The 13,741-nt window shown below is 49.7% G+C and overlaps 4 protein-coding genes across 4 annotated transcripts; 1 reads left to right on the forward strand and 3 right to left on the reverse strand.

The window, feature by feature from the left end:
- Nucleotides 1–1,833: 1,833 nt before the first annotated feature.
- On the reverse strand, nucleotides 1,834–3,590 carry ARB_01517 (uncharacterized protein; the record flags this gene model as incomplete). The annotated part of the gene is made up of 8 exons (XM_003012211.1): nucleotides 1,834–1,936; nucleotides 1,961–2,115; nucleotides 2,136–2,459; nucleotides 2,536–2,797; nucleotides 2,996–3,081; nucleotides 3,152–3,209; nucleotides 3,284–3,441; nucleotides 3,513–3,590. 8 exons carry the CDS (start codon nucleotides 3,588–3,590, stop codon nucleotides 1,834–1,836), a joined length of 1,224 nt encoding a protein of 407 aa, XP_003012257.1.
- Nucleotides 3,591–4,843: 1,253 nt separating this feature from the next.
- On the forward strand, nucleotides 4,844–7,879 carry ARB_01518 (uncharacterized protein; the record flags this gene model as incomplete). The annotated part of the gene is made up of 4 exons (XM_003012212.1): nucleotides 4,844–5,332; nucleotides 5,369–5,913; nucleotides 6,107–6,463; nucleotides 6,520–7,879. 4 exons carry the CDS (start codon nucleotides 4,844–4,846, stop codon nucleotides 7,877–7,879), a joined length of 2,751 nt encoding a protein of 916 aa, XP_003012258.1.
- A 2,100-nt stretch (nucleotides 7,880–9,979) lies between these two features.
- ARB_01519 (MFS multidrug transporter, putative) lies at nucleotides 9,980–11,919 on the reverse strand (the record flags this gene model as incomplete). The annotated part of the gene is made up of 5 exons (XM_003012213.1): nucleotides 9,980–10,155; nucleotides 10,280–10,409; nucleotides 10,468–10,580; nucleotides 10,636–10,760; nucleotides 10,817–11,919. 5 exons carry the CDS (start codon nucleotides 11,917–11,919, stop codon nucleotides 9,980–9,982), a joined length of 1,647 nt encoding a protein of 548 aa, XP_003012259.1.
- A 444-nt stretch (nucleotides 11,920–12,363) lies between these two features.
- Nucleotides 12,364–13,344, reverse strand: ARB_01520 (uncharacterized protein; the record flags this gene model as incomplete). The annotated part of the gene is made up of 1 exon (XM_003012214.1): nucleotides 12,364–13,344. One exon carries the CDS (start codon nucleotides 13,342–13,344, stop codon nucleotides 12,364–12,366), a length of 981 nt encoding a protein of 326 aa, XP_003012260.1.
- Nucleotides 13,345–13,741: the final 397 nt, after the last annotated feature.

Here is a 13,741-nt window from a genome sequence, read left to right on the forward strand (position 1 = left end):
CACGGGAGAAGAGAAAATGGCCACCAATCTCAGCCGAAGCAGTCACTATCGTGAGCAACCCAGGTTTAGTATATCATCAAATGTACTGCATTCATGGGACATTCAGGGGAATGCGAGCATACCTCCTAGAGCGAGATAGAGGAACTTCAATGTCCATCGAATAAGAGGCAGATATCTGCTTGCAACTATAAAAAGGACAACGGTAGCAAAGGAGCTAGCGGTTGCACTTGGCCGTTCCCACTATAATATTTGTCGAATATCAATAACCGAATCTAATGGCAATTGTTGCACGCTTATGTTCCATCGGAAATCGGGGGATGCTCACGCTCAAGAGGCTGTATAATTTTGAGTGATAATCTGTAGTGAAGGAAGGTGTTTAGTGTTGTGGCCGTGTAAAGGGGTAAGGAGTCGTTTATAGCTGGAACGTACGAGTCAAAGGCTGGGATGTCTGTGGAAGGGGAGAAGGGGAGGAAGGGGTGCCATTGGAAGTAGGCTTAGTCGTTCCTGTATTCGGTATCTAGTGATAATCATATAACCGTCAGCATGGGGGTTCCATTGGGCGTTTGCCTTCGTACAACACAGGGGTAGCCATACCAGATGTCAGACTTTGCTTCATCACGGATCAAAACAAGTACAGTCCTAGCATCCGCGTATGAGAATCCGGTGTCTTCATCTAGAGATTGGAATCAAGGGCGGGAAACAGTAAACTAGAGAACAGAAAAAAGCCCCGAAGTCAGTGAAACTCCAAGCTGCCTGGGAGGAGGGCTTTTGGAAGCCTTACCTTACTCATTTCGCCACAGCTCGACCATGACGCCCAAGGCGATGCCGTTCAGGCAATCCACTGAGACACATAGACTGAGAGACCACATCTATCTATGGAAAGAAACAGGGTGAGATAGTAAGAGAGGAGAGGGTGGTCTGGTTACCGTTCGAATGTGGGTGGTGAGCCCCGTTGGTGGTGGCCATTTTGTATAGATTGCGTAGGCCGGCGACCTGTTCGTCAAGCTGTGTAAATCACCAGCCAGGAGTTCAGCAAAAGACCGCTTCAATAGCCAGAGGTCAGCAACAGTTCTCGATGCGATGCAAGAAGCGATGATCCGGTAGTTGGTTGTCTGTGTCTGCTGTTTCTCGTGTGTATGTTGTTGGTCGTCAGTAGAAAAGAAAAGCAAAAAAAAAAAAAAAAAACATCCAGAGGTCGATGTTTCGGAGCATGTGATGTAATACTATTTTTGGTCACTTAATTTTCAAGTACGGACTCAGAACTCACTACGACGCCGGTTTTGACAATAGCTAATGGTTATCGGAGGTCTGGCCTTGGTCTAATACTCTGCTTCGTCTTCTGCTTGTTTTGTTGCTGCCTGACAGGCTGGTCGTGTGCAGCGAGGTTGAACTGGATTCACCAAGTAACTCACCACCAAAGTCAAGAGAATTAGACCCCAGCAACCCGACTCGCAAAGCAGGGATTCTCAGGCGATAATCCGGTTAGATATGAAATAACGTCACTGGGCAAGGCAGTTGGGCACCAAACAGGACGGATGAAGCCGTGGCGGGGATGGAATCGCTGCGGTGAGACACCGAGACAGTCTGTCATCGATAACTATATTATAACCACGGAGTAACTTGCCTATCAAGCAAACTAGTTAACTATTTAACCAGCTAACTAACTACTTGACGGCTTCCAAGATTACTGGATGTGAGGTCATTCTCGTACCCAGCAAGCTAACAACTTAACTACATAGTTACATGGGTTCTGGCCACCCCGGGCCGAGGATACGATGGACCCCCTGAGAGAGATCTACAGCCTGCTAGTTAACTACATGGAAAGCTTCTACTTTAATAGCTTCGAGGGAGACCAAGAGCCTTTTCACTGATGAAGTTCATGATCATCTCCTGTTCACGAGTAGGATGCTCAGCTTCACATATCGTATAACTAATACTATGCAGCGAGGGAGACACTTACCCGGCTGACGGGTGCGATTCGGGGGACGAAACACTCTCGCAGATACCGCTCGACATGATATTCCTGGGCATAGCCCATTCCTCCAAGAGTGAGGACCTGTGAATAGTATTATTGGATTGATCAGTTGGGTTTTCCATGTTTGAATGCGTGTCACGCTATACCGGAGGTGACTTACTGCTCGCTCGCAGGCGGCAAAGGCGGCTTCGGCGGCGAGATACTTGGCTGAGTTGCATGCTACGCCGACAGACTGCTGTGTGATGGATGAATCGTTTCTGCTCTCATCGTAGAGCTTGGTGGCATGGTACGTTGCCAGCTTTGCCGCCTCGAGGCTCATATATGCCGCAGCGAGGGGATGAGCAATGGCCTGGTTCTGTCCGATGGGACGCCCAAAGACAACCCGCTCTTTGGCATATTTGGCCGCTTTCTCCAGGGCAACGTATCCCAGGCCGAGTGCTTCCCCGGCAAGCAAACATCTCTCGGCATTCATCCCGTGAAGTACCTAGTTAAAGGGTGTCAACAAAGCGAGGCCTGGTCCATCACAGTCTAAAGGGACGGAGGGGTATATAGATACTCACGGTCTTGAATCCTTCACCTTCGTTTCCGATCAAACTATCTGCCGGTATTCTGTACTCGTCGAAGAAGACTTCGTTGGCATCCACACTTCGGCCCCCCATTTTGTTGATCTTCCGTAGGTCTAGACCGGGGGCGGCCCGGTCAAAGTCGATGAAGAAGAGCGAGAGGCCCTCCGACGGTTTCTTCACTTCTTCAACCGGCGTGGTTCGAGCTAGGAGAATCATCTTCTGGGCTACTTGGGCGGACGAGATCCAGCTGTGCTCGCTAGTTAGCTACTGTCTTCTGACTGGACACTTGCTATCAGGGGGCTTGCATTTTCTGGCCGGAGACCCGGTACGAGTCCCCATCTTTTACAGCAACTGTCCGAAGCTTCAAGGTTTCCAGACCTGTGTTCGGTTCGGTTCTACGCCTTAATTAGCATCTCCTGGTTATCCCACCATGACAGAGAAATTTTGAACCTACACTCCGAAACAGGTCCTCCACTCCCCAGCAATCAGCCGGGGCAGCATCCTCTTCTTCTGTTCTTCCGAGGCGAACTTTGCAACCGGCTAGTTATACGGAGGGTCAATATCAGAAATGCAGTTCCGATTAATTTTCCTAACAGCAGCTTCAACACACCTGAGTTGCATAAACATTTGCATGGATCGATTGGGCACCGGCGAGGCCAGCTCCGCTCCTATAAACACATCTATCAGCAGCTGCTTTCCTTTTGGCGAAACCACTTGAGGACATAGGAGGATGCAGCCTTACTGGGCAATAGTCTGCAGCATCATAGTGGCCTCAGATATGCCCAGGCCGGCACCACCCAGGTGCTCTGGCAAGGCAATGCCTATCCAGCCATCTTTCGACAGGGCAGCATGGAGCTCGTGCGGATATTCCTCCGTCCGATCGCGTTCAGCCCAGTATTCCTGTCAATCAACACCTCGTTAACATGCGGCAAGCCAGGTAGTTAGGTGCCAGGGAGTGGTTCCATATTTACATCTGGGAAAACAGAGCAGATCTTGTTGATCGACTCACGCACCATCAGCTGCTCAGGCGAAAAGCAACTGAGGTCCATGATTTGGCTGGGCCGTGAGACAGAGAACGGGCGTCTCTGGCTTGACCATGGCTGCCTCCTTTTAGAATAGCTCAGCCACCGCCTGCTGGTCTGAGATAGCGCCCGCAAGCCCACCATCATGTCGGCCACCACCAGAGGGGAGTACTGTCAAAGCGGATGGGCCAGCTAATCGCCTTAGATGGGTATCCTTTCTCCCCCTTCACGAGCAGGATTTCACTACGGAGCGCTCCGTGGTATTCGTGATAGTTAACTATCCGACCGGCACTTCGGCAATATGACCGTTGTTTTCGGGATATCTGCAATGTTGCAATCTCACTTAAACGACGGCCAGACCCGGTTAACTAACCTAACTAGTCAGTTAACTACTGCAGAACAGGCACTCCAGGCGCAGGAATCAGTCAGATGGACCAGCTCGAGTTTGAGATTAGCCCGAGGCTATCAAGTAACTAACGAACTAGTTAACTACCAAGTCAGCCAGTTAACAAGTGAGTTACGGGAAGACACCAGATCATCAGCCGTCTGACGAGCGTCTCCGCGCTTAGAGAGCCCACACGAACCAGCCCAGGGTACGGTACATACGAGAACGGCTTCACTAGTAAGGTGCATGCTCTCGTATGGTGCTCATCGCCCTCCCATCACTCTCTGACTCGCTATGTCGTTACTATCAGGAGCAGGGGGCCCCCCTTGAAGAGATCTGCTTGTCATGGCCGCTTGCCCGTATTTCTCCCGCCAACACCACCACAATTTGCGTCGCATCCCCAGGCTCCTCCTCTCTGCTACATCTTCTCTTTCTACTTAGCTACGGAGTACTCTGTCCATCTACCAACAGCCGTTTTATGCATCGCTTTCCCGGTCTTTTGTTTCTTGTTGCTTCACCTTCTTCCACGGTCTTTCGCCCCCTGAGTGCCACGTGACTGTGGCGTGTCTTAGTCAGCATGCCCCCTTATCGACATAAAAAAAGCATCGACGAAGTAGACGAAGACACAAGACGGAGAGACGATGGGATGGCATGATATCTCGTTTCACACTCACTTCCAACGCTCATTTACATTAATTTTGTCGAGTTGAAGCTGCCGCTGGTCACGGCTGGCATCCTCTCGTTCACTGGCTACGCGTCAGGTAGCCCCCATGGCAGCACAGCACCTGCTTAACGCATCGGCTTCTGTATAGATACACAGCTCCTAGCTCGACCGTTGCACACTCGTTCTCTCACAGCTGCCGAGCGTTATAAGAAGAACTACAAAGGGTAGAGAATGGCAGTGGATAAGCCAGAAACAACCCAGGGATCAATAGAGATGGAAGTTTCCCCTGCAACAACTTCCCCTGATCCCCCGCCAGTGCCCCAACACGACGAAGAACGCAACCCTTTACCAACCGATTCGATGGTAACCGTGCCACTTTCAGACATACAGAGGGGCTCTGGGATCTCGGGAGAAGGGCCCATGTTGCCAGATGCAGTATACTGTCCAGAAACCGCCGTTCCTGTTGGCCTTGGGCTAGAGAGTCCAGATGAAACGCAGCATGATGGAGAAGAGGATGCTGAAGAGCTCGAGACTGCTTCAGAACTACAGGCCGAAGAGACACCCTCTAGGGCTCCCTCTAGGGCTCCATCAGTCGCATCTAGCAAGGCTGAAAGCATCGGTGGGAGCAGTAAATCCGACATGGATGATGGTCGAAGTGTTGACTGGGCCGGCTTGGAGGAGAGCGAAGTCAACCAGTCAAAGGCATCGGGAGACGATGTGGTGAGTCTTTCGACCTCATTAACAGCCAAATAAAAGATGAAGGCACCCCAAGGCTGCTTTGAAGAAGCCATTGAAGACTGTAATGATTGCCTTGCTGACCGGGAAGCCGAACAGTCGACAACATTGCTCCTAGCACGATTAGAACAGGAAAACAACGCTTTAGCAACAGACCCAAAGTCTGCTTCGGCAAAAAAGGCATCCGTCCGCAACTCGAGGCCGCCATCCATCCAAAAACTCAAAGATCTCGTTAATGACCCTAGATCTTCGCTCCGGTATTCCCAACTGCCTGCTCCCCAGATGACCGAGCTTGAGTTCTGGGCTGCTCTTGTTGCCGACTATCCTCGTACCGCCCAGCGGCTCCCCACTCTTACATCCCATAAAATCCGAGGGGGTGTCCCGCCTCCGCTTAGAGGGGTCGTGTGGCCGAGCATTGCTGGAGCTCGAGATTCTCACCTCCACGACGAGTACGAAAAGCTGTGTGGTGAGACAAGTCCCTACGAGGGTCTTATCGGCAAGGATATTGGACGAAGCTTCCCCAACGTAGAGATGTTTCGAGATCCGCTCGGAGAAGGCCAGCAGATGTTAGGAAGGGTCCTCAAATGCTTCAGTCTTTATGATAGCAAGATCGGGTATTGCCAGGGCTTAGGCTTTGTCGTTGGGCCCTTGCTAATGCATATGAGTGAAGCTGAGGCTTTCTGTGTCCTTGTTAGGTCCGTCTACCGTCAATGCTTCCCTTTGCTTAGCAATATACTTACTGACGCATTCCCGATGCAGACTGATGGACCATTATGACTTGCGATCTTGTTTCCTGCCGACTTTATCTGGCCTCCACCTCCGTATCTACCAATTCCAGTCATTACTCTCACATCACGCACCGGAGCTATATGCTCACCTTGATTCACTCAAAATTGAGCCAGTTTATGTATCACAATGGTTCTTGTCGTTCTTTGCTGTTACCTGTCCCCTTCCCATGCTTCTGCGTATATATGATGTTCTTTTGCTTGAAGGAGCCTGCGAGACGTTGATGCGTGTTGCCTTGTCTCTTATGCAGCGGAATCAGCACAGAATTATGGCCTGCACGGAATTCGAAGACGCCATGCAACTGTTGCTATCAAGAAGCCTATGGGATCCGTAAGTGCTCCGTAATGCTTGAGACACTCGTGAGCTTTGCTAAAACCGCCCTCTAGGTATGCCTGCAATGCTGATGATCTTGTTACGGACTTTGTGTCACTCACCTCCCTGGTCACTCACGAAAGCTTGCACGCTCTCGAAGTGAAATACCAGGAAGCCCAAGGTACTGCACAAAGTGTGTCACTGCCTCAGCTTCAAGCTATTGCTTCCCGATTCCTAGGTAGACTCTGGGCTGGCTCGAGTTCTCACAGCTCTGTCAAATCCGTTGCTCAAAGCCCTGGTATTCCAACTCCCGGGTCAAGCCCTTGCATGGGTGTTACTCGAACGCCATCGAAACAGAGCATGGCTTCAACTCTCAACTCTTTAGAGTCATCGACCTCGGAAGCCAGTACAGCACCGACCGAGGCATCTACCTTATCGAGTTCCAACATTGACAGTGCGACGCCGAAGCCAAAGCCACATCGTTTACAAACCAGCGACAAGGATTTGCACTCCCAAATAGAGGACCTTCTTCTTGCTCTTTCCGATATGCAGCGAGAGCAGGCCGCTCTGGCTAAGCGATTGCAACAAGAACGAGAGGAACGTGAGGAGGATCAGATCGTAGCTGCCCAGTTGCTATCCCATATGAAAGAGACTCCAGCCGAGCAACCTGATCCCAAACTCATCCTCAAAGCAGAAGAAAGGTTTGCGTCAACGGAGCCACGACGCATGTCGATGCTGCAAACCAAACAGCAGCTGCTGGATGATGTTGAAATGTGGAAGAGCAAATATGAGCTCGAGTCCACTAGATGTCAGGGCATGGGCCGAACCATTGACGAGCACGAACAAAAAAATGCCCAGCTAAAGGAACAGCTCAAGGAGGCTCGAAGCAGGGTTCAGGACGCACATAAAGAAAAGCAGCGCCTTGAACGAACAGTACAGGAGCTTAGAGCAAAGAAACCGCCCCTTTCAAAGTTGCAAACTGATCGTCCTGAATCGGTCGGGTCGGGGGATGACGGGTCCGCAAACGGCCTGCGGGAGTTCAAGCTTGGAAAGGCCAACTCCCCTAAAACCCCAACATTCTCAAAACGAACAAGCAGCCTGGGAGCTCCCAAGTCCCTTGTTGGCGATGAGGAAGGGCTGCTCATTGAGCTTGTTAACGCGAAGACTTCAGAGGCGGTCGCACGACAGGAGCTGGAAGAAATGAAGGTCAAATTGGACACTCTCAAACGACTGATGAGTCGCTCTACGAATGCAACTTCGCCCGCCTCCACTGCCGGTGACTCCAGCCCCAGCATACTCGTCACTGCATCTAAATCAAGCCCAGACACAACCGCCCCGCCCAAGTCCCAAAATTCATCGCCTGTCGGTTTCTTCACCGGATGGACTAGGCGGACGGCATCTACCACCAGCGCTGTCATACCGGACTCCAAGTGAAGCATTGAACTATACTATGGAACGACATGAGGCTCGCAACTTGGCTTTTTTGCCTTTTTGCTACTTTTTGTGTCCAGCATGCGACTGTTTTGCGCGTTCAAACAAAAGCTTCATATTTGGACATACTAATAAAAGAAATCATTTTGTACTAACCATTTACTTTGCAGCTCCTATTTATCTTCTTGAAGGAGCTTCATACCGATCTTTTTACTTGGATGTGGTATACTGTCATTGGAGGACTATTTTGAGCTGTTTACTTTTTTTTTTTTACCATCTACCGTCTCATGGTAGACCACTACATCCTTGCCAGCATAGCGATCACACAAACATATGCACCCTACATTTGGTGTCAGCCTGTACAAATACCCCATTTTATCACGCCTTCATTTTCCATTCTTTCTCCTGGCATTGTTTTATTCTTCTTTTGATCTTGGCCAATCTCTTAATTAGCTACGCATTTACCCCCAACAGTAATGGGTTAACCCATGTATTTACTTTCTTTTTCTATCTATATATAGCCCTTACCTTTCGTGATGTCACTTAAAAAATAGTTCCAGCGCGAACTGGCAATGGGAATTCATTGGTTATAGATATTGGGGTGTTTCCCGTTATCTCGTATCCTTGCAAGCACGGCGCTTAAGGCACGGCCCCTGAAATAAGCAATTTTGTAGGGACGAGCCCATAGCGTTTGTTAGGCTTCTTTACACATGCCAAATGTCAAACGGGCGTCAATAATTACCGACAGTACTACATCAAATAGTGTCAGATAGCGCCCACTGTCTCTTTGATTAAACTAACTAGTTGGTTGGTTAGCGCTTTGTTTGTGCTCAGAACCAGCTCTCAGGGGCTAGCCGCCAGGGGATGCACGAATGAGCTTTGTTACACATACTCCGTACAGGCAGTCAGGTACTCCGTAGAGCGAGGGAGAATCTGGGGCTGTTGTTAGTTGCCGCAGACTCAGTGATCTAAAAACAGAATGGCTGAGACGTCAAATAATAATAATATGTGAATACTGGCTTCGGTGGATGTATATAAACCTATCCTCGCACGCCCGTGGCTGACTGAAGAGAGAACTACAAAGCTACTTTGCATCTCCGTCCTTCCTTTACCTACCTACTTCAGTCAACCAGAAGTGAAGACCAGAGCCAACTAGTTAGTGATCCAAGATGAAGACTTCGTTGATCCTCGCCGTGGCCTTCGTGGGCGTGACCATGGCTTTGCCCAAGGGCCAGACTCCCAGCACCGTCGTTTCTCAGGTAATTAAATCGGCAATATAGTTAACTAACCGTGTGCTTGACTTCAAGCTAATACGCATATCTTTCTATGACCTAGCAAGCAGTATGTTCCAATGGTACCCCCTGTACCCATCAGGAACAATGCACCAGATTCGGCAGAGAGTGCTTTTGTCAGGTAACTTTACAAAACCCCTGATCACTTTAATTGAAAACCCAGTGTATAGTTATCTGACACGCTTTCTCTGGTAGAACGGAGGCGCCGAGGGGGCAGCTGGGCTCTGTGCAAACTGGGTGGAATTAGCACATGGCGCAACTAGAGGGCACTAGATACGTTGGAACTGGACGCTTTGTTTTGTCCCTAAGGCGGTTTGGTGGATTGACTATTTCAATGACTTCTTAAGGGGCACTCGCCATCCAAAAATATTAGTGTATTCCTTTCTTCAAACGACCTTTTTTCTTTCTTTCTTTCTTTCTTTCTTTCTTTTTTTTTTTTTTTTTTTTTTTTTTTTTTTTTTTTTTTGGAGAATAGCGAATTAACAGGACGAAGGTGAAATGGTGTGGCTCGAATGAAAGGATTTATTAGGGCCGCAAACATCCTGTCCTCGGCTCAGAAGACTGTTTTATCCATAAGTTAACGCAAAGACAATGCAGTAAAACGGAAACAGGCGCCAAATATTATACACGGTAATAAAACAAGGACGAAGAAACAAAGCATAATATGATGGTAACCGCTGTTCGAGTATGCTCATGCATATCGTCACTGGACCCGAGTCAATCAACCATTGCATCTTGCATCGGTGACAATATGTCTAGCAAGCGATGGACACTTGCTTTACCCTTGGAATTTTAGAAGATCAAGTAGAGACTAAACATCAGTCAATTTCCCAGCATCAACTGAACTTCTTTCATGGATAGCACGGCGATGCTTGAGTTCATTTCTGTTACGAGCCACACCCTGTGCAAACTTGGATCTTGCACGAATTTGGGGGCCTTTCCAGTAGAAGATGTAGATGGGTACAGTGACAAGAAAAGATATGCACCCTAAAATGGTGGAGGGCATCTCGAGGTGATACTTGTGTTTGATGCTTCGATACACTGGGAAGAAGACAGTTAGAATTATCAGCGATTTACTAGTCCACGCGGTGAATAATGATGAGTTACATACTTGGCGTGGAGTAGAGAGCAGCAATGCCTGCTAGAAAGTCTCTCGCTAGAGCGTTGCCGCCGGTTGCTGAGGCGGAATATGGGCCATAGCTTGCGACCATGTAATCAATGGTGGCCATGTAAATGCAGTACTAAACATAGTGCAAGTTAGCAGTATATCTTACAATGTAATATTTCCTGGATACTAACGTTTGCAATGGCAATGAGCATCGAAAAAAACATCGGGGCGAACCAATGCACCGCAGGAGGCCCCATGCTTGTCCAGGCAAATCCAAAGAGACCAATCGTCTCCAAGGGAGCGGCTATAGGGGTGGGTCAGCATGGTTATAGCAAATTAGGCAGGGAGATATTACTGACTAAAGAGGAGCCACCAGAGCCGTGACTCTGGGTCAAGGCCGTCAGGATTTCTCGCCATGGCTCTTTTATCTTTTACTATCACGGGGAAAAATGAAAAATAGGCAAGGAAGTAGCCAACCATGATTCTGTATTAAATGAGGTTAGGAGCATATTTGAACATAGCATAGGGAATAGAACATACGGGATAAAGGCAAGACCAGTTTGAACGGTGTCGAAATCCCAGCGGCTATACACTGGGCGGAATGATTCGAGAAAGGTGAAAATTAGGGCGTCACTGAACCCGCTGAGGAGAGAAAGAAATAGGACAATCGGTTCGCGGACAAACATGCTGAACGGGCGAACCCAGATCGTAATAACTTCCTTGAATGTGAGGCTGGATCCACGAAGCTCCAGCGGACCATAAACATTCGCAATACCTGACTTCCGTTGCTTTTTCGCCAGATTATTCAACACAATGGTCGAGCGGGTTTCTGGCACCAGGAGAAAGTGAGCAAGCTGGACCACGGCTCCCAGAATCAGCTGGATCCAAAAATTCCACCGCCAGTGGAGACGGACTTCCATGAATCCTCCGGCAATAGGACCAACGACGGAGCCAGCAACAGAAGACAAAACGATAAAAGCGACTGCATACTGCTGCTGATCTGGCTCCCACATGTCTGCTATCATTCCCATAGTAACAGAGCCTCCAGCCGAAGATAAGCCTCCGAGGGTACGACCGGCAACGATGTAAGAGAAATTGGGGGCCAGAGCGCACAAAACCTGCCAAATATTGACTAGAAGCAAGCTAAGCTGCATGACCGGCCACCGGCCAAGTTCCTCACTCCATGGCGCCCAAAGCTCACTCCCGAACGCATATGCAATCAGGAAAGACATCTGGCCGAGTCTGGCGGTGGCTTCGGATATTGAAAAGTGGCTAGCCATCGGCACAATAGCGTTGGCGTAGATGCTCGTGTTGAAGTTCATGGAGACCTGCACGAAAAAGATGATAACAAGTATTGTCCATTTCTTCCAACAGGGATATGAAAACGGGAGCTGATGGTAGTTTTCTGACTCTTGTATCTCAAGTCGAGCAGCTTTAAGGGCCAGGAAGCTTTCGCCATATTGGCTGGAACTATCAGCTGCCAAAGTACTGGTGGCAGCAGTGCTGCCAGAGGAAACGGTCTCAACAGGGGGTGCCTTTTCATGGACAGTGGGAAGGCTGGCGGTATCTTCTTCGGCTGAGCTATCTGAACGGCGATTTCTGCTGGTGTCGATCCTAACCGTGGTGACTCTTTGGCTAGACATGATGATAACCAATGCAACTATAATCCTATAACAAAAAAGTATAGAACATGGATATTAAACAGAGGCTGGCCCTGCAAATGGAAAAATTGATGGTGCACGGCGTCAGATTCATGGATGTCTCGAGCAGAAGAGACAAGAAGAGGCCTTGGAGTCAGAAGGGACAAAAAAAAGAAAAGAAAAGAAAAGAAAAAAAAAGGGAAAAAGGACAGACGAAGGGGAAAGAACCACGACGTTAGAATAAACAACAACAGGGCCTGTTGCGCCTTCTGCATGGGAGATGTCATTTAACTAGTGGAAAGAGCATGACCTTAAAAAGAGAAGGGCCGAACGATGGGTATTAGGATGCACCTGCTCCTAGAAATGCAAGTAAACAAGGAAGGTAAACAAAAATAGACTGTTCCCCATGGAGATTTATATTTAGGACTGATGAACTCAAGTGAAAAATCACATGTCGTCGTCGTCCGGGTCATAGAGATCGAGGTCGAGCTTCGGCTTGACCTTTGGTGGTTCTGCGGTATGGCTGGCACTGTTCCCAGCTTGGTGGTTGATAGCTGCAGTCCCTGAGCCTGCAGGGTGGCCGGCACCTGGATCTGAATCAGGTTGCGGTTGATCTCCTTGTCCCGCCGGTTGAGTCTCCTGTTTTGATATATCTTTCTGCGTTGCAGCCTTCAGGATATGCTCAACCTCCTTTTCAACATCCTTCCCTTCTGCGGCGGCAGTAGCATGGAGATGGGCCATAAGGCCCATACGGATGCGGTCCTCGCTAGGGTACGGGAGTGCAGACATGAGCCGTGTCCAGTTGGCGGTCTCATCCAGCCAGGAGACGGTGTCCTGAGGCAAGGCAGCAATACCAACACCGGTTGTCTGCCCGTGGCCTGAAGCTATTCCGTCTTCCTTTGCTACCTCGCCATTTGTATCTGCTGCCGTGTCGCCGCCCGTTGGCTCCTTTGACAGCACCCTTGCGCTGGAGGCATCAGCAGCAGCTTCGTTGTTGTACTTGCTTATCCGCCTGGCAAATCCAAGTAGCAATCTGTAGTCCACTTCATTCTTCCGTGTCGCATCTTTGCCCTTCTCGCTCATTTCAATATCACCCCCGGCCTCATCGTCGCTGTCCTCGTCCGAGTCGTCGTCGTCGTCTCCCGCAGCCGCAGAGATCTCGTCTCCTAGCTCCCCGACCTGCCGAACGGTCTCCCGTACCCGCTCCTCCAGGCTGAGGGCTTCAGCACGCAGCCGAAGGATCTTTGAGTAGTTTTCCTGGTGTGTTCTCAGAGTCTGCAGCGCGCTGGTGAGCGCGTCGTCCGCTTCGAGGAGTGAGACTGCTGCTGCCGGAGCTCCAGATGCCGTAGGAGTCGACGTGATGGAGGCGAGCAGGGCGTTCAGCCGGGCCTCCAGGGAGGTGAGAGGCGCCAGGATCTCTGCATTCATGGTATCTCGCGGCCTTGCATCGTGTTGTGCCGCTCTTCCGCTGCGCTTCGTTTCTTCTGCAGCTGTTGAAGTCGCTGGACAGTTATATGCTTACGTAATGAGTATAACTATAGTTGATGAAGCAGAGAAGAAGACGAAGACAGTGGAAGAACAGTGTGAATTGAGTGCAGGACAACGAAGGCGTGAAAGGAGACCGCATCAAACTGGCATCGCTTCTCATACTGGCTCATAATAGCCACCGTTTGCAGCGCGTACGCCGCCGCCGCCGCGAGCTACAGGCTGGCCGTACGGAAGTTTTGTTAACGCCGCCGAGCCTCCCGCCCTCAACTCCGTCTCAAGGTCCTTCAATCTCCTACAAGATACCAACATATAAAACGCTTCCAGCCTCTGCCTGATA

The sequence above is a fragment of the Trichophyton benhamiae genome, assembly GCF_000151125.1.
Source record: "Trichophyton benhamiae CBS 112371 chromosome Unknown contig00178.8, whole genome shotgun sequence".
Lineage (NCBI taxonomy): Eukaryota > Fungi > Ascomycota > Eurotiomycetes > Onygenales > Arthrodermataceae > Trichophyton > Trichophyton benhamiae.